At 53.8% G+C, this 18,531-nt stretch overlaps 7 protein-coding genes across 7 annotated transcripts; 5 read left to right on the top strand and 2 right to left on the bottom strand.

Moving 5' to 3' along the window:
• The first annotated feature begins 1,261 nt into the window (after window positions 1-1,261).
• On the top strand, window positions 1,262-2,346 carry PHACADRAFT_258020 (uncharacterized protein). Its single transcript, XM_007396913.1, has 6 exons — window positions 1,262-1,335; window positions 1,384-1,434; window positions 1,497-1,637; window positions 1,697-1,768; window positions 1,827-2,202; window positions 2,259-2,346. Exons 1-6 carry the CDS (start codon window positions 1,308-1,310, stop codon window positions 2,269-2,271), a joined length of 681 nt encoding a protein of 226 aa, XP_007396975.1. The 5' UTR covers window positions 1,262-1,307; the 3' UTR covers window positions 2,272-2,346.
• A 61-nt stretch (window positions 2,347-2,407) lies between these two features.
• PHACADRAFT_258018 (uncharacterized protein) lies at window positions 2,408-2,956 on the bottom strand. The gene has a single exon (XM_007396912.1). It carries the CDS (start codon window positions 2,942-2,944, stop codon window positions 2,579-2,581), a length of 366 nt encoding a protein of 121 aa, XP_007396974.1. The 5' UTR covers window positions 2,945-2,956; the 3' UTR covers window positions 2,408-2,578.
• A 2,193-nt stretch (window positions 2,957-5,149) lies between these two features.
• PHACADRAFT_210092 (uncharacterized protein) lies at window positions 5,150-8,227 on the bottom strand. Its single transcript, XM_007396911.1, has 7 exons — window positions 7,607-8,227; window positions 7,530-7,550; window positions 7,366-7,464; window positions 7,206-7,300; window positions 7,040-7,152; window positions 6,934-6,991; window positions 5,150-6,882 (listed from the first exon to the last, which is right to left on the bottom strand). Exons 1-7 carry the CDS (start codon window positions 8,062-8,064, stop codon window positions 6,341-6,343), a joined length of 1,386 nt encoding a protein of 461 aa, XP_007396973.1. The 5' UTR covers window positions 8,065-8,227; the 3' UTR covers window positions 5,150-6,340.
• A 372-nt stretch (window positions 8,228-8,599) lies between these two features.
• Window positions 8,600-10,112, top strand: PHACADRAFT_210091 (uncharacterized protein). Its single transcript, XM_007396910.1, has 6 exons — window positions 8,600-8,816; window positions 8,867-8,942; window positions 9,006-9,141; window positions 9,190-9,234; window positions 9,287-9,782; window positions 9,839-10,112. Exons 1-6 carry the CDS (start codon window positions 8,715-8,717, stop codon window positions 9,980-9,982), a joined length of 999 nt encoding a protein of 332 aa, XP_007396972.1. The 5' UTR covers window positions 8,600-8,714; the 3' UTR covers window positions 9,983-10,112.
• Window positions 10,113-10,419: 307 nt separating this feature from the next.
• On the top strand, window positions 10,420-13,087 carry PHACADRAFT_185231 (uncharacterized protein). The gene is made up of 2 exons (XM_007396909.1): window positions 10,420-12,397; window positions 12,445-13,087. Exons 1-2 carry the CDS (start codon window positions 10,427-10,429, stop codon window positions 12,658-12,660), a joined length of 2,187 nt encoding a protein of 728 aa, XP_007396971.1. The 5' UTR covers window positions 10,420-10,426; the 3' UTR covers window positions 12,661-13,087.
• Window positions 13,088-13,122: 35 nt separating this feature from the next.
• On the top strand, window positions 13,123-14,625 carry PHACADRAFT_174783 (uncharacterized protein; the record flags this gene model as incomplete). The annotated part of the gene is made up of 4 exons (XM_007396908.1): window positions 13,123-13,171; window positions 13,262-13,625; window positions 13,680-14,214; window positions 14,265-14,625. The coding sequence occupies 4 exons, from the start codon at window positions 13,123-13,125 to the stop codon at window positions 14,598-14,600; spliced, it is 1,284 nt and encodes a 427-aa protein (XP_007396970.1). The 3' UTR covers window positions 14,601-14,625.
• A 773-nt stretch (window positions 14,626-15,398) lies between these two features.
• PHACADRAFT_258014 (uncharacterized protein) lies at window positions 15,399-16,947 on the top strand. Its single transcript, XM_007396907.1, has 3 exons — window positions 15,399-16,376; window positions 16,436-16,488; window positions 16,544-16,947. The coding sequence occupies exons 1-3, from the start codon at window positions 15,863-15,865 to the stop codon at window positions 16,781-16,783; spliced, it is 807 nt and encodes a 268-aa protein (XP_007396969.1). The 5' UTR covers window positions 15,399-15,862; the 3' UTR covers window positions 16,784-16,947.
• The last annotated feature ends 1,584 nt before the right edge of the window (window positions 16,948-18,531 follow it).

Genomic DNA, 18,531 nt, shown 5'->3' with positions numbered 1-18,531 from the left:
GCCTGCAGGCGGAGGCAGCGAGGGGTGCTTAGGGCTCGAGGAGACGTATTGACCGCCCCGGTACTGATCTAGGCCGGAGATTCGCTGTCCCATGTCCGGATTCTGTGAAGGAGACGGTCCTTCGAACGTGGCAAATACCCGTTCTCGGGCACCTGGATCGTTGTTCAAGGAGAGGCGTGGCTCGTCTGACGGGAGGTAGGGGCTGCCGGAGGGAGAGCTTCTGTGAACGCCAGCGCCGTCAGGCAGACGGCTCCCTACCGCCTGGTATTGGTCGGCGTCTTGTTGTCTCTGATATTTGTTCTGCAGCTGATGGCTTGGATCCTCTGTGAGCTTGTCCGCTACCCACGCTTGGTCAAAGCCGGTTAGCGTAATGCCCGTGGGTGCTTCGAAGTCGATCCAGCTGGCGCGTGATGCATCCGTCCTGGTAGTCTCAGGCCGACGTTGAGAGAAGGACGAGCTCGGACGGTGCTTGGAAGAGGATGAGGAGACGGTGGGGTAGCGTGTGTCCTGAAACTCGACGTCGGCAACAGAGAGGCGGCGAGAGTAAGAATCCAAGCCCATGGATGAAATGTTATCAGGGGGCAACGGGAGTGCAGCAGCCATCTCGTGAACAGACGTCAGAGATTACGATAGCGACTGCTAGAGAAGGTCCCCGGATTGCGAATACGGGTCCTCAAAGAGCTGGGAAATGAGAGAGAACGTGGTATGCGGAAGTAAACTGAAAGAAATCCCAGGGAATCAGACAGGGTCGTTGTCGTCAGAGAGAAGCGGGCCTCGTGGTGTTGAAATGAGACGATGGACCTCGTGGGAGGACGTGCGGAGGCCGACGAGGAAGACAGCGACCGACACGAACGAGAGAAACGAAGTGAGGAAGACGACGGCAAGAGCAAGAGCAGCTCTCGACGGAGAATGGTTGCTGTGTCCTTGAACGGTCAGGCCCGCCCGTATATTGCTGCTGTTCAAATTCCGGCAACCTCCGGACCGCCTTGTCTCGGCGTCCTGGAGACGATAAATCGCTAATATATTCCTGAGAGCCGCAGAGCGGCCTTTGTAAATCTCAAAGGCGACAAGGAGGAAAGAGAGCCTGAGCTCGAGCGAGCACAGGACTTACGGCACTTTGGCGGAAATTAGTACTGGCACGTCGGGTGCGGGGCAGCTTCCCACGCTCGCACCAGACCGACCCGGCCGGGCGGCGCGACCTTGCGCCGGTCGTGCCCGGATGCACCCAATGAGAGCTCCCGGCTTTGAACTGGACCTGCTCGTCGTTGAGCAAAGTCAACGACTCCCTGCCTTTCACTTCCACTATCATGTCGCTCGCTGTCTTTAGAAATACTAGTGCGCTTCTCCTCGATTTGTTGCGCGACTCTCGTTAATTCCTCGCAGTCTCTTCTACTGCACGACGTGCAGCTTTCCGACCCCAGGTGGGGGTAGCGGGTAAGCTTTCAAGCTTGAGGCGTGTGGAAGACGAGTGTTGAGGGTGCAAGCAACATTTGTAGCAGCTCGCTCAATACACAATTCCAAGCAAGCGAATGCGGAGATACCCACTTCCTCGACCACATCCTCCACCGAACCTATCACACATATTGCCAAGCTAAATTCGAATCAGCTGAGCCTCGAGACGCCACAGAACAAGGCTGGTACGTGTCAGATATTTAGGACTTTTTCTCCCCACTCATTCATTTCTTTCGCAATACAGAGTATGTTCTCTCGACGATGGACAAGATCGCGAACTGGGCAAGGCAGGGTTCCATGTGGCCGATGACCTTTGGTGTGTAGCGTACATATCCAAGTACAAGCTCATGAGTGGTCTCACATTCGCTCCTCAGGTCTTGCGTGCTGTGCGGTGGAGATGATGCACATGGCCGCCGCTCGTTACGACCAGGACCGTCTCGGCGTCGTCTTCCGTGCCAGTCCACGGCAGTCCGATATCATGATTGTCGCGGGTACCCTCACGAACAAGATGGCTCCCGCCCTCCGCACTGTCTACGACCAGATGCCCGAGCCCCGCTGGGTCATCTCCATGGGGTCGTGTGCGAACGGTGGTGGATACTATCATTACTCGTACTCGGTCGTTCGCGGATGTGACCGCATTGTTCCCGTCGATATTTACGTTCCTGGTTGTCCACCCACCGCAGAGGCGCTGCTGTATGGTATGCTCCAACTTCAGCGTAAGATGAGGAAAAACCGGAAGAGCGTCCTCTGGTGAGTATCCATCGTTCTCCGACGTGTGAACGTAAGGATTCCTGATCGTCTTTCAGGTACCGCAAGTAGTTACCGGCGTTTTCTGGGCCAGTACTTCGTGAAACCAGACTTGTATTTAGGACTCGGACAAAACTATCGTTTAATGCCGACGTGCATAGTGCCTGATGAGATTCAGACACTGGGACCTGGGGCGGTAGGTCTGATTTGTTCACTATCTTGACTAAAATCGCTAGTGTCAAACGCGTTTCGTACCATGTTAAACGGTGCAAGGTCAGATATTTGGAATCGGAGCAATATTGTCATTCTTTGATGATATAAGAAACGTAAGGTTTGGCACCCCGTCTGTCCCACTCTAAGCTGTCGCCCGCTCAGTGGTCTATTCAACACCAGTCAACAATGCAACACCGTCGTCTCTTCGACTCGAACCCCAGAATCTTCCAGGGCCAAGCATTCTCAACGACACAGAATAGACGTGGTCCATCCTGCGACAGTCTTGATGGTCACCCGAGTTAGACATGCCTATCTCTTGATCTTCTTGTTTGACCACGCACCTCATCTTGTATCTCCTGATCACTGACTGAGACAGAAGCCCGAGCGATGTCAAGGCGGGCAGATCCTCGCAGCATGGAATGTGGTCAGGAACGGTGATGGTCTCAGTAAGCGGTAACGACGCGCTTGACAGTAGGTCGACTCCTGAAGCGGAGGGAAGAAGGGCAAGAACGAGGACGGCAATGAAGTTCATCTGTGACGGTAGGTCAATCAAGGACGCTTCTTGAGAGAACTTGTACTGACTGTGCGTTCTGCAGGGTGTCTTCAGTGCGGTTTGGTTTGTGTTTCGCTAACAGAGATCCGAGTCCTTAAATCCTCGGGGAACACTCTGAGAGCAAACGTGGCACACCTTCGAATTCACACCTTCTGTATCTCGCAATGACGCATACCAGGTACTCAGAGGCGGATATCAAGCTCGCAAGAACATGCCCTTCGTGGGTCAGCATCGCAAAATATACCCGCATCCGTAGGTGCTCCTGTGACTACGCTCAGAGTTTCGCTTCCGCTCGGAGTTTCGCTTCCGCTCGGAGTACCGTGCGGTGCGGACTCAGCTGCACGCCCTAGGTACCTACATTGACAGCGATGTGTGGGGCGTCCAAGACATAAGGAGGCACCACCGTGAGTAACGATCCCGCATAACCGGGAACAGTGCTGAGAACATATCAAATATCACAGTCAAACTCGGGTAAGTTTACTTTTCCAGAGGTTACGAGGCCACTGGGCAACGGTCTTGCGCTTCTATCGGCCTTTACCATTCCTTCTGTCCGCCATGGCCGTGCATCCCGCTGAATTGCTCCAGGGCGAAGACTATGGAGTCAAGCATAGCCTTATACTAGGCTCACAATCAGTGTATAATGATCAGCATGAAGAGCATGTTCGACATGGGCGTGAGCTTGAGCTTGAGCCTAAGCTTGCGCCATGTGCATACGGAGTAATAAAGGCATTCCAGTGGTAGGCTGTGGGTCGCGTCAGGAGTGGCAGCGAAGCAGAGATGGTTGCGATCGGCGAGCTCGGCCACGCTCTCTCTATCAAGCTCAAGCTTGGCCAGATCAACCTAGCAGAGGCAACGAAGAGAAGTTGCGCGAACTGTCGGGAAGAATCCCGGGATGGCAAGCGCCACGCCTTATCGGGACTTCTGGTGCGGATTCATGCGCTATGCCGGCAGCGCTAAAAGCCTCGCTATCTGCTTAGAGGCACCTCTAACAGGCAAGACTTACACTGAATCTCTTGACTTAATACTACGCTCGACTATCTTTGCGTCTGCGGCGCCGGCTCAAGCGCGAGGTACTAGCGTTTCAGTTAGCGAGAACATGTAAACCAAGCTCATAAGCTCAGACGATGACCGGATACAATTGATGCTTTCCCTGTTCCTTCTGACAATCAGGCTTCCTCTCGTACCAGCTTAGTTTGGCATGCTCTGCAAGGAAGCAGGACCCTTGATATGTTTTCTCCGAATGACGACTACCTACGAAGAAACTAGGGTCTCTTCGTAAGTAGTGCCGCGTCTCGTGCACATGTGTTGTGTTTGTCGGCAGTGAGCGTTTGAACGCTGATGCTATTTTGCAGCCAGGTGCAAGAGCGGCCTGATATCGGACCCCGTGAAGACAGCAACCGGTGGAAGTCGGGGAGGAGTAGGTGCGTACGTTGACTCGGTTGTTCTGGCCGAATAACCTTCGCAGGAGCTACAGCCTCTATATAACTGCAGAGTACATTATGTCCTGCCCCTCAATCCTCCCAGGATCAATCGGAATCCCGAGGTGTGTTCCCAGCAGATTATTTAATAGACTGCGAAGTCACTCATTTCCGGTTGCTGCAGATGCGCTTGGTTCTGGGCCTTTGTATTGGCCTTGTCGCGCTGACCGCTCTGCCCAGCACTATCTGCGGCACGGAGACCAGGTCGTGTGAAGGCAACCTACTTCTCGAACCGTCCACTGAAGCTGGCTCACCGCCCGCCGCATCAGGCAGCCGTGACTCCAAGGGTTCATTAAGAACGGTGCGTCATAGGTGACAAGCCTTGGTATCCAGGCTATCCAATCACTCAACACAGGGCATTCCCGATGCCGAAAATTCGTGGAATCGGACACCGGGGGAAGAAAGCCTCATAAGCAGCATCCACAGCGTTCGTGGGATGCACTGTTTAGCCGTAGCATTGGTGTACGTACTACGTATGCGCAGGCTGGCCCGTCCAACGGGTTCCAATGCACTTGGGTTTGCTTGATTCCATTCCTGCCTGTCTGTAAGATGATGATCCGACCAATATTGAAACCGTGGCTGGTGAGTGCCGTCATAGCACATATGATGCTGAGGGGGCTCACATAGCGTGATAGCAAATTTTCGGGGGATGGGGTCTGGTAGTAGGCGCTATCATTTTCGTCTGAGCGAACGTGGGCTCACAGCTCCGCTCTTTGGTGCTCAGGTCGTAGGGCTTTGGGCAAGCTTTGGGCAATCGCCGAGACACGGCCGTTCAGGCCTGTACAGCTGTAACTTTGATCATCGTAGCACCTCTCGTCGCCTCGTACGTATCGGCCAGTCTCACTTTGCTTTCCGCTCACTGTCTCGCCCGGCACTACACAGCGGTGTATCAGCGGCTGCTCTTGTAACGCGAGGCGGGACTTGTCACGGGCGGGGTAAAGTCGACCCGGGAGGTCCGCCCGCGCTACTCCAACAATATGAATGGACATGATGTCACAGGCGGTCTGAGGAATTGTGTTTCGTGCAGGTGGCACCATCTCGGTAACCTACGCTGACATCACGAGAAAACCGTGGGAGACGGGCCCGACGGCGCCCTATATAACCACAAGCTTCCGCTGCAACGTGTTTCCCCAGATCCGTCAACGACGCCCCTGCATACCCACATACACCACCTCTTTACGACTTTTACGACTCCAAATCACATACTTGCACCATGGTGTGTGATATCGATGCGTACATACAAATGAAGATGCTAACCAACGTGTTCTCCAGGGAGCTATCTTCTCTGCAATTGGCGGTGCCATCAACGCAATCATCTCTGCGATTGCGAGTGTCTTAATGATCATTGTCTCCGTCATCGTAACAGTACGTCCCTGCCGCTAGTGTTCATCGTGGATGTACGCTCACGCGCACATTTCTAGATCATCGTTACGATCTTCGACGTCATTTTCGATATCCTCTGCTGCAACTGCTTCGGTGGACGAACGCGTCGGACCGGAACACACAGATACAAATTTGGAGGGCGTGGAGGAGGAACATCGGCCGCATACTAGACGTGGGCTGGCCGTTGTGGCTGGAGAAGCACGATGAGCTTTGATTTATGACTTGTTATGACGCCCGTCTGGTAGCGTTCCTGCGACCGAGAAGACACGATATCCTACTGTTCTGTATAATTCGTCGCCTTATGACACACGTTGAACGTCATTCGTAAGCTCTTGAGGTCTGTCATCTGCACCTGTACAAGGACGAGTTCATGAGGTGCCGTCAGAGTCTAGTACACAGACAGCACAATGTAATTTCGGGTTTGATTGAAGTTGAGAGATCATGAAGTTCGTTCATGAAGCTCGCAAACATCCAGCCAGGTAGTCACTTAACCAGAGCGGTATATCTGCGGCTCCTACTTCGACTCCTCCGCCAACGCCCACATATAATACACAGCTAGGCTGCGGAATGGCCGCCATTGTGCTGTCAATTCTTCCATCTCCTGCGGCGTGATGAAGGCACCCTTGATCTTCGTCTTCTTCTCAAGCCGCGTTTTGAGCTGACTCACGGTCAGGCCCTTCGGCAAGGGCGGGATGTCCATCGTGGACGGAACAGCGTTCAATGTCTTCTTGATCGAGGGCGTGAAGGGCGTCGGCAGCATGTTGTCGTTGTCGCTGTCGCTGTCCTTCGCAGCGGCCTTCGTCTTCCTCTTCTTCGTCGGCGCCTTTGGGATCAACTCCTCGGGCGTTGCTGGTGCCGGAGGTGCGGAAGATGCATCCGGAACAGCTTGGCTTGTTTCAGCAAGGCTTGGAAGAACATCTGGGTCTGCACTCTGGGAGTCGGCTGAAGGATCCTCGTCGGGGCGAGGAAGCTTCTTTGGTGAGATGGTCAGATTATAGTCCGGCGAGTGGAGAGAAAGGAACCAGCGAAGGATACCACGCTGAACGCCAAGGTCGCCTGAGGCACAACTATCAGGAGATGTAATAGGACAGGATGGCGTGCTCATACCAACTGGCAGAATATCCGGCCTCCTCAAAGAGAAGATGGCAAACATATCGACCGTCCACTACGCATGGTTAGTCACGCGGTTGCGATAGTAACGACTAATCCTCACTCTTCCGATGCCGCGGACAGCGGTGAGTAGTTCGTAAAGCTCTTCGTCCTCGGCTTCGAGCAGCTTTTCCGTAGACAGACGTCCGTCTGCGAATCGCGCCGCCAGGTCAAGAACTGCGACACCCGGTCAGAAAATACGGCAATGCTGTCAAGATGGGTTAACGCACTGTACTCGGCCTTACGTTGACTGAGACCGGCCGTCCGTAGAGTGGGAATGTCCATCTGTATGACTTGATGAGCGGTCGGGAAGAACGTATCAGGCCTGTAGTCGATGAGACATAAGCGCATAAGCACTAGGATCACAAAGATGCAGGATGTACCGCTTACCCATGATGGTCGGTAGGTTTCTCGGGCAACGAAGGATCGAATAACCGTATGAACTTGTGCGTTATGGACCGTGCTGCGAGCCAAGAGATCTGTTGGCCTCTGGGCGCAGAACGTGAAGCGTCAATCTTGGCTTCAAAGTCACAAGATATTAATTCATCACTTACAAAATTGAATGGGTCAAGGTTCTTGTGGCAGGAGGGATCAGACTTTCAAGTCATGACAGTGTTGGCACCGAACGTACCTGAAAGGGTCTACTCTCTCTAAGTGCTCAAACGGCCGGCACTTCAAACGACTGAATATGTCCTCAAAGCGCGGGTCGACGCCAATTAGATGGCTTTTTGCCACCTCAAACGAGAAGGTGAGCTCAGCGGGGACAAGCTCCTCGGCTCCGCCGCTGGCCGCGACGGGTTGGACATGCTTCGCGGGCGGTTTCGGCGCAGGAGGCTGGGGAACAGCTTCGTCGGCATCTTTGTCCGCTGCACGAGCCTTCTTCCTGCTGCTCGCTTTGGACGGCGCCTTGCGCTTTGACGTCTTGGTCTCCTCCGCAGGCGCGTCGGTCCGCGTTGCCTCCGGAGTCTCCGCGATGCGCAGGTCATGGATCGCTTGTGCCGCGATGCGCGAAGCCGAACGAGTGACAGGCATCCTAGAGGCTGCCGCTGCGCGCAAAGTGGCCGTGGAGAAGAAAGACGACCTGAGCATGTAGAAGCGTCGTTGGAGTCATGGCTTTATATTGACAACGGCGGCTCCGCGTCCTGACTAAGTAACGCGTCGGCGCTCGCTGACGCGACCCGTCGGGGTCGGGAATTGGCGCGTGCCGCGTGGCACCAGGCGGTGAACTTTGATGGACTCGCACGGCGTAGCCGGCGGAAACAGCAGGGCATGACGAGAACAGCTACGTAAGAATGATGCGCCCTTCCGAATACGGACTTCGGGAAGCGTCGGGGATCGTTTGGCTTCCCCCTCCGTGACTTGCAACGAGGATGCCTGTGGAGCTTCAAAGCGATATGCGAGTAGCTGCTGTGATAACTGCAGCAGCCATGAAAGTGGTCGCCACCTCAACGCACGGGCCGACATATCTCCGCGCGGTAGCATAGCAGCCTGGCAGGCTGGTGGCAAATGTCCACCAGAGGGACAAGCGGCTCATCCGAGCTCGTCCGTGGTCGCACATCGCTTGAACAAAGCTGCCAAGCCCGTGCGGCAATCTGCGCCCTGGGCGTTCTGCACCTTGCCATGTCACAGCCTCGCCCTTGAAGCTGATGGCACGCTGATGGCATTAAAGACATCCTACATACGGCTTCTGGCCCTCCCTCTCCCGGGCCCACATCGCTCTTGGTCTGCAGTCAGTCGTCATGGATTGCCTCCCCTTCGGGGTCATCGTCCTTGTCCTCGCGTTGGTGCAGAGCGCGTGTGCGCAAATATCAGGTGCACAATGCCTGGCGGGGTTTGAATGGGTAAGTCACTCCAGTACAGCCTCCCGTGTCCTGTGCTGAGTGTTCCTCAGACATTCAACTCCAGGAACCAGAGCCCATGCCAGATAGCAGCTTATCTTGATTCTGCATGCCAGGCAGATCCCACAGGTACATTGATCTCCTTATTGGGGTTCTAGTCGGATGATTCGTCCCTAATTTGCGGTGACTTAGATGCATATATCGCGCCCTTGGATACTGGTTCTCATTATGTTCTGACCCAAACCGCCGCAAATGACTGCTCCTGCAACACCGTAACTTATTCCATAATCTCGGCATGTGCTTTGTGTCAGGGAGACGATTCCGTTCCGTGCGTAGCATCCTCACTCATCTTTCTGTTGTCTAACCTTTTTTTTAGCTGGACAACATGGAACACGAATTGTACGAGGTCATTCGTTGAACAGTGAGTAATCTTGGTGGCCTACCTGCGCACGGCCCTTGACTATCATCCACAGATTTCCCCTTACGATCCCTGTTGGAACTGCCACTCCTGCATGGGCATACATGGATGTTGCGCTGGGCTCGTGGAATGCTACCGACGCTGAAGCCTTCAAAGCAAATAATAACACGGAATTCATCGCCTCAATAGCATCCACGATGCCGTCCTCTAGTGTGCCGTCCTCAACCTCAACCTCAGCTTCGTCTTCGAGCGCTGTTATTCCTACCCCGTCTACGATCGACGCCACTGTCCCAAGGTCCTCGACAAAGAAGAATCACGTTGGACCAATTGTCGGCGGGGTTGTCGGAGGTGTCGCCTGTGTTGTGCTTGCCGTACTTGCGCTCGCCCTATGGTTGCGACGCCGAAAAGCGCAAAGACGACCGCCGTCTGCCGCATTCCGAACCCCTGCGCCCTTGGTAACAACACCATACACACCAGACTCCCCGGATAAGCACTTTTCAAACAGCATCATTGCCTCACCGTATTCTGCTACATCTGCAGGAATGTTATATGTGAGTACGCAAAGTGCCAAGCTGTTCCTGTGAGATCTGATTGTGCTCTGCTGTAGAACCCGGATGACCCTACGACCTACCCGGATACGCATTTATACAGCCCAAATTTACGCGATTCTGTCATATTCTCCGCCCAGAATGGTTATCAACCGGCTGGCATACGATATACGGGCGTCGCAGAACTGGAGTTTCATCATTGAACCTCCATCATCGGCGCTAAAAAAATCCCGCTATTCGTCTCCTGCATACAGACATTCCCTCGTAATATTATTGTCCGTTCTGTATAAACAGATAATTGTATTCGTACGCATATCCGCCTCCGGCGTCGAGATTTTCCCTCGTTTGGATTAGTGGGCCGACGACGCCACAAAGTCGCCAGATCGGGTCCGGGTACGACCTCGGAGCGCCAGGGCGTCTCACCTTGACCTCCCGCCCTCCAGCAACAGAGGTCTCTTCGTCTTCAAAGCGCACACGCTCTCAATCGTTTGTGAAATGCCATCAAGGCTTGCAGATGAGACCAGAAATTTAGTGTCTGAAGCTTTTGGAGTGCATGGCATTGGCGATAGGAGGTGAGTTTTCACTTATTGTATGACGCGTCGTGCTCATCGCACCCGCTGGACCTTCGCAAAGAATATCTCAAAGTAATGTGTAACGCAACGCCTCAGCATGTTAACGCGTTGAAATACTTTACAGCCCTGTTTTCTCGAGAGAAAGCTCCAAATAAGCGTCGCAAGCCCGAGAATCTCAACTCGCGCTTCGATCGCATGATTCACACTGTCAACGTTATCCACGCCCCTAACTCAGAACGCGAACCTAAGCGTCGAAGAAGGGGATCTTCTACAAGTGGCTCGTCATCGCTCACTGGTTGGGAAACCCCGAAGACCCCAATGAATGCATATAGCGAGCTCGAGTGCGGGCGGCTTGGCCCTGAGTTTTCTGTCGCCAAAATGAAGGGCAAACCAAAGTATGACACTCTCGAGGATCCAGAACTTCATTTCTTCAGGTCAAACCACGCAGAAGATGTGGAAGACGTACCAATGTGGCTCTCAAACACAGTCGCTACTTTGCAGTCTAATCACCCCCTGCGCGACCTCATACCTGCTTCATCGGAAGCGCATATACCTCGTCAAACTGCTTCTACGCAACACGAAGACGATGGCTCACTACCTGGACATTCTGTGCATTCGCCTTCAGGTCATGTTGCCGCAGACGACGATATTTTCGTCTTTCGTCCACCTACTGCGCAGCCCCAGCTACCTGCCCCCGAGGAACAAGTTTCGTTCCCCGTTTCGTTCCTCGTTCCTAATGTTTCCAAATCCCCTGAATTGGATGCTGAAGATGCATATCTTCCCGGATTTGGGGACGCTGGATGGTCTGGACGCTTTTGCTCGCCTGCTCACTCTCTTGCTCGCCCATCCGCTCGCTCACCTGCTTCGCTTCCCATGGATCATAATCTCCATGTCTCTAGAGAAGGGACCACAAGCTATGACCTCATTTCTGCACCACCAGTGCACCCTCAGTCTGCTGCTTTCTACCGGCCCTTGATTGAGGAGGTCGGCGGGCCCGCCGCATACCCGCTGCCCTTCTCCGAACCCGGCCCTCTCGCTCGACCTCGCGGTCTCTCTGCTACTTCTCTTTCATCTCCAATCAGAGAGCCTTTATCGCCTGTCTTAGATCTGGCACTGCCGACCCACGAAAATATACCCTTGCCCTTTTCGATCCCTGGTCCGCTTGCCCCTACACCGGCCCCGCAGAATATATTTGCTCCGAAGAGTGTCCTTGCGGCTTCTCACACGCGTTCATCCTCGCCATCCGCCTCCGGCATTGTACAACACCAACGCTCAAACATCTCCGCTGCTGTATATTCACGGCCTGGCGCACTGTCGGACTTGAGCCTTCCTCCATCTGACCCCGAACCTTTGTCTTCTCCGCCATCTAGAACTCAGAATCTGCTGCAGACTCGCCACAGTGCAGCCCAGAACAGCAGCGTTCCTCGGCATCCTTTCTCAACTCCTGGACCTGCTGCTCGAATATACTTCGACTCTCCAGCTGAAGACCCTATCGGCTCTGACCCCCTGGGTCCTGAAGACTATGAGCTCCGTCTGGACTACGAGGAACTAGACTTTCGCTGGAAAAGGTTTGATCGCGGTACTCCGTTGACTACTCTCGCCGACCACGGAGACCACGAAGACCAATATCATGTCGAGCAAATCAACGCGTCAGGCTCGGACTATCCCCTGCTCAGCAACTTTGAAAGAAAGGCAGCTTCGATAGCGACGACGGATGAAGACTCCTTGGCGGAAGACTGCATACAGGATGGTAACGTTGACAACGCAGTCGATCTGGTACCTGGCTCGCCTGCCGTTCATGAAGTACCTGAGCGCCCAAAGGCCGCAGAAGACCGCTCACATGCCTATGCTTCTGCCCCAACAGCCAGATCTGAATGTGTTCTGAAAGACCCGCGTATTGAACGTCCGGCTTTTGCGCCGGCTCCGGGTATCTATATCTCCCCCTTACGTACTTCAAGTAAGGGAGCCGAGAGCGCAGACGAATATTCTCGTGCAAACGTGCGCGCATCATCCACTACTGAAGATGCCTTAGACGAGGAGCACGAGGTGAGTCAGGTGCTGAATAAGAATCTGGGCTATTCATGTTATTTCAGATTCTTGAGTTTTCTTTGCCGAGGACTCCAACAAGAGCGGCCACTGGCGGGGCAGTTCAAACGACTCCGCGCAAGAATAGAGCGCAACGTTCCATCTCTATTCCGCCAATAGCCGTACTACCTCGCACACCGAGCAGAGAAAGCGTAAAAGATCCCGAACCGCCGTCGCTATCCCAGGTGTCGAATGATACTATCGAGTCCTGGAGTGCACCTTGAAATTAAGTCGCGTACCCCGTGTGTTGTTCGGAGTGAGACCATACCTGTTAGCAGCTCCAGAGGCAAGAACGTGTGAATGTACATTGACTCGAGATTTTCAGACAGATATGAGCCTGAACTTGTGATGCAGACAAGAATCACGCGAGGTATACACGCCGTCGAACCTAAGTAAAGAGGGAGCGCTTCGGAGCTAGCGTGCGGCGCCATGTTCGCGTGCTCCTGCCGGTGTCGTCACGCACATCAAGCCTTAAGGCCTCTCCTTCTCCTTCTGCTCTCTGAGACAACAGGGACGGTGGAGTGCCCGAAAGTTCCTCGCTTCATGTAAATGGAGAAACCAGCCTTGGACCAGCCGCGCAAGCCGTGTGTTGAATTCGGGCCGCCTAAAACTCTCAGAGACTGTGTTCGGTGCGTCATCTCAACATGGGATGCGAATAAGAGGTTCAAAAAGTCTATGGCTGACCAATGCCCTTTGACAGACACTTCACACCAGCATGGTTTACTGTTATTATGGGTGAGTGAGGGCCGCGACACCGCTTCAAACCCTTTTTTCAGAAGATGCGACGTAAAGAGCGAATAGTTGCTTACTACTTTGGTTCGCCAGGTACCGGGTCTGTTTCCATCCTGTGGCACAATTATCCATATCTCAATGATTCCGCGACGTTCAAAATTTTTACACTCATATTTTTCTTCCTCAACCTCTCGCTGTTCATGATCTTCACTGCGCTCACGATCGCGCGGTACATACTCTTTCCCGACATCTGGGGCATCATGATACGGCACCCCGTCCAAAGTCTTTACGTCGGAGGCTACCCAATGGGCGCCACCACACTTATCAACATCGCCGTTGGCGAAATAAACCAGCAGTACGGGCTCGGCGGCAAGGGTTTCTTGTACACCGTTTGGGCGTTCTGGTGGGCAGACGTTGTACTCTCGTTCATTTGTGCATTCGCCATCATCCATGTTATGTAAGATGACGCCCTTTCTATTCTTTTCGTATGGTGTTTGATTCGTTCCTTTAGGAAGACGCGTCAAGATCATGCCCTCAGCCGGATGACTGCCATCTGGGTTCTGCCCGTCGTAACGCTTATTGTCGCATCCTCAACCGGGGGCATCCTTGCTTCAGCACTTGTTCAATACTCCCAATACTACGCACTCATCACGCTTACCCTCTCGGTCTTCATGGTTTCGGTCGGCCTTGCGCTTGCCATGATGATCCTCACCGCGTACCTCCTGCGACTCATCCTCTACGGCATACCACAGGGGGGAAGTGTCATCAGCACTTTCGTCCCTCTTGGACCCATGGCACAGGGAGGATACAGTATCCTGCTACTCGGACAAGGCTTCCGGAGTGTCCTGCCTCTGCAGAATAAATCGCAGGTCCTGACGAGCAGCACCACCGGCGACATCATCAACGTCATTTGTGTCGTCATCGCCTTCATTCTGTGGTCTCTGGCTACAATGTGGCTGCTCTACGCTTTTCTCGCAGTACAAGAGGTGTTGCGTCAGGGTTTATTCCCGTTCAAGCTTCCCATCTGGGGAATGGTTTTCCCTAATGTAAGTTTGCATTTAGCATCATAAGAGTGCAGGTTCACTGTATTCTTCAGGGTGTATACGCCAACGTGACCATTCAATTGTACCGCGAGCTCGACATCAACTCCATGCGCGTCTGGGGAGCAATTTACTCGCTCGTGGTATTAATCGTTTGGGCTGCAGTCTTCGTGAAAACGCTCACCATGCTCCGGAGCGGAGAAATCTTTGAGTCGCCCTGCATTGAGGAAATTGACATGAGCAAGGATACCGCGGACTCAGACTTGGAGGCGGGAGATATCAGCATGCAGCAGGATTTGACAGGCGACGCAGAGGCTACGGTCGGCGTAGGAATTAGGAATGCAACTGCACAGTGGAGCGGTATCACACTTAGTACAGTGTCCACGCAGTAATCCCTCCGAAGAATGTCAGTTGTCCGGATCTTTAATCGTTGCTATAAAGCTCAGGAACCGCTATCGTGCTTTGGTGTACGAGGGATTCGGACGTCGTCCGCTCGGACTTCACGAGAAGGATACGCCGATGATGAATTCAGCGAATGGGGTGCCTCACCAACAGTACGGTAATATTAGGTCTCGTCTGGCTGGCTCACGCACTATGATTCTTTTGATTATAAAAAAACTATCTCGGCAAGGTAATGCTTGAAATCGTGATCTCAACATTAATCGCAGCGTGAAATCGGTCTGTTTTTCTTCTTTCTTTTGTCCTCCAAGCTGTCTCGTCCACAGGGGTGTCGTCCTAGCACGGTCGATCGAGCTATCAATGAACTAAATACCACTTATAATATATATGCATAGTCCTGGCACGGAGGGAAGGATTGCCGTACCTGGACGCTTGGACAATACGCCTAGGCCTGCTGCTTTGATCACTGTAGATTCCAATTGGCTTAGTGGCGTATTTGTTATGTTCAATATCTCTATGTGTAGACAATGTTCCGCAATTCCATTTACACGAGTCAAATCAAGTGGCCAATCCTGACGCAGTTAGTCCGGCGCATGAGACGCCTGTGTTCGAACTGGGAGTGTGTCACGTGCTCCAATACGTGCGACGGAAGGCTGCTGCTCCCTTCCGAGTCGCCGACCACACCAATCACCGCCTCTGCGGCTCAAACCCATCGTTGGGACAATTCAGCTTCCAACAAAAAACGACCCGCTGCTTACATAATGTATGCTTTCCATGAATCCACTCACCGTGCGGTATTCGGTTACTGTCGCGTGACCGTATGCTACTTGACAAAGCAGGGACGCTTTCGCTGACGCGAGCCGATGTTTCGTCTAGGTAGAAGTTTTCGCACATCCACAAGATACTTCAGCACACTCACTAACCTCGCTATGTTTGCGAAAAGCGCTGTTTTACAGCGCTGTTGCTCCCGATCGATCGCGTGCTGGTTGGCGCAATTTTGCGCGATCTGTCCTCGAGTCCGTCGTTTTGGTCCGAGATTGCGAGCATAGGCCCGATGGCGACTCTGGGAGGCTTGTTGACGTGTCGTAACCTTCGTTTATTCCCCGAAAACCTAATAGCTTTTTTCCGTTCCAAGGCAGCGACTTATCGGCACCTATATAAAGCCTGGTGCTCGTTCCATTCTTCACTGCAGCAGCTCACACAGCACACGACACCCACCCAGAGACATCTGCCTGCATTGTACTTGTCTCGTGCAATGGCTGCTGCAGTTGCATCGCGATTGGCCCCACCGGAGCTGCACGCAAAGCCTGGGGCCCTTGCCCCCAGCGATTTGGCAATGTCCCGGCGTCGGCAGATCCAGGCACCCATCTCAACAACGCCTCAAGATGTGCTGCAGCCCGATGCTCACAACGAGCATGATCCCCACCGGCTCCCTGACTTTGACGAAATGGGTCTTGCGGCTCCGCCACACCCCATCTTATACCTCCCGCCACTGCTCTCAAAGCTTCCCGAGGGCTATTCGCATTACCACGAGCCCTCTGGAAGATTCAAGCCGTTGTCCACTGAGACACACCTCCCAGATATTGACTCTGTCAGTCTGTCGCTGCATAAGGCTTTGCACAAGTTCCATCCAGTAACAGACGAGTACGCGGAGACGCCTTACGAGGAAGCATTCAACTGGAGCGAGCTCGAGCTTCCGGAAAATGCCGAGCGTGAATGGTACGCGGTTTCATTCCGCAGCAAGCGGAAAGAGGGCAGCGATGGTGGACGTATGTAACATCGTCCGCGTTGTCGCCCACGACACTCTCAGCTTACATGCGCCTACCAGCATTGTATGAGGCTGACAAACAGGCTCACGAAGAGGCCGTGCGGAACGGAGGTGTAAGCCCACGTTTCGTGTTTACGCAAGCCATGTGTGGCTGACCTAAGGGATTAGCTCATCCTCTATTGGTACGGCATTCCCCATCCCAAGACAGGACTCAACCTGGCGACGTGCATCTGGCAGTCTCGCGCACATGCTATTGCCGCGCATTCAGGCCCACATCACATCTCTGCGATGCGGCTAGCTGCAGCATCGTATGAGCGGTACGAGCTGCGCCGCTATCGTATAAGCAAGGTCAAGGGAGAGCGTGCGCTCTCCGTGGAGCCATACGACGGCGGGGATGTCGGCTGGTAGAGTTAGTGGGAGGGGGTTCATCCAGCTACAGATTCGGGATCTGTTTTCGATGCTGTGCTCATTCATCGCTCTGCACCGCTGCTCTGGCCTCTTAGTGCTAATGGGATATATAACCACCATCCACGTAACCGTATTAGATGCTCCAATTCCATACCCATATTATCACGTCTAGTAGAGGCCAAACGTCGCAATTCTTGGCAAATTTTCCGCTATAGCAGATTGCGATAGTGGCCAACGAGCTGTCTACATTTGTCGTCGTCTATCTCACGTCTCAGGGTTTGAAGCATGGAACTGTTGAAGCACGGAACTGATGTGTAAGTTACATAACGACTGTGGGTAAGCGGCGAGCGGCGTTTGTTGAACCCTTTCCTCGCAATCAGGTCGCGTCCGCCATCAGAGACTATTGCCACAAGGTTACTACCCCCTATTATAGCAAGGGTTGTCCTTCCATTCTTTCCGCGACCGTCACTTGCCAGATCTTCCAACATACGGTAAGCATCGAACCCTTGAATTGAATTCATAGCATGCACCACTTTCGCTTGACATAACATATCACTGATGATCCACTTACACATGGAAATGAACTGCGCTATTTCCCATGGCTGTAGTAACAGTGTTTGACTCGAAAACCCAACCCTAGATCAACCATTCAACCACCACCATCGTCCACCTTGAGGTGGTCCGCACCAACGTAAGTGTGAAAGTGACCCGTTCATGCACCGTTCCATGCAAGGGTTGCTCAGTTCCTGCTCGGATAAGTAGGATGAAACGCTCTGGCGCCGCATTCCGAGGCCGGTATAGGGCGGTCACAAGAGGACGGAAAACACTAGCGGAGGCTCAAGATGTACCTCAGAGCGTCCATGTTCCTGTGCTACCTCAGGAACTCATCGATGTTATCCTCTCATTTCTGGACAATGACCGAGAGACGCTTCGGGAGTGCTCCCTCGTTTCCCGTGCCTGGGCGCACTCTACCTCCGCACACCTTTTCAAACGTCGGCGCTGGCCCAAGTGCGAGCATCACTGGAGCAGGAAGCGCACCGTCTCGCACTGCAGCTGCGCGTCCGATCTCCGCGTAGCCCGCGGCGCGCTCGTGTTGCTGGGGACGTTCTTCGAGGGCTCCGCGCGCGTATGCAACGCCGTGCGTGACCTCCGCTTCAGCTTTACTCTCATCCAGTTGAACAAGGCGCCTATGGGGGTTCTCGTCTTGGACGTACTGCTCGATGTCTTGGCGCTCCTGCCGAACCTCCGCAGTGTCTTCATTTCGAATATCAACGGGCACAGCGCTGCGGAGAAAGACAGGTCCACTGGGCGCGCAACGCGCAAGCTAAAGAAGCTGGAGATCGAGAACGCGCTCCATCTCGACCAGTACGCGCTTGCAAGCATCGTTGGGTTTTTTGCCTCTGTCGAGGAGGTGGTGATCAGAAGGGCCGAGGTGTCGCTTCCGGAGGATCCGCCACACTACCCTGCGATTGGTGAAGAACGGACGCAGGTCAGCGCTCTGACGTTTGACCGTTGTCGAGCGTCGAGCGTCGGGAAATACCTCGATGCTCTCACTATCGTCATCATCATGTCTTCGTTGGCGCACCTGTCCATCAGCCGGCCAGTGGGCACCGGGTATAGCCAAAGCCTCTTGCCCTTCCTCGACCTCGCGCCGCAGCTCGACGCGTTCTTATACGACTGCGACGTCTCGCTGCCACCCTTACCCACGGCGAGTTCAAGTCGCCCTGGCGAAATCAGCCGGCACGTGG

The sequence above is a fragment of the Phanerochaete carnosa genome, assembly GCF_000300595.1.
Source record: "Phanerochaete carnosa HHB-10118-sp unplaced genomic scaffold PHACAscaffold_6, whole genome shotgun sequence".
Classification (NCBI taxonomy): Eukaryota; Fungi; Basidiomycota; class Agaricomycetes; order Polyporales; family Phanerochaetaceae; genus Phanerochaete; species Phanerochaete carnosa.
This window is presented reverse-complemented; position numbering and strand designations above follow the sequence as displayed.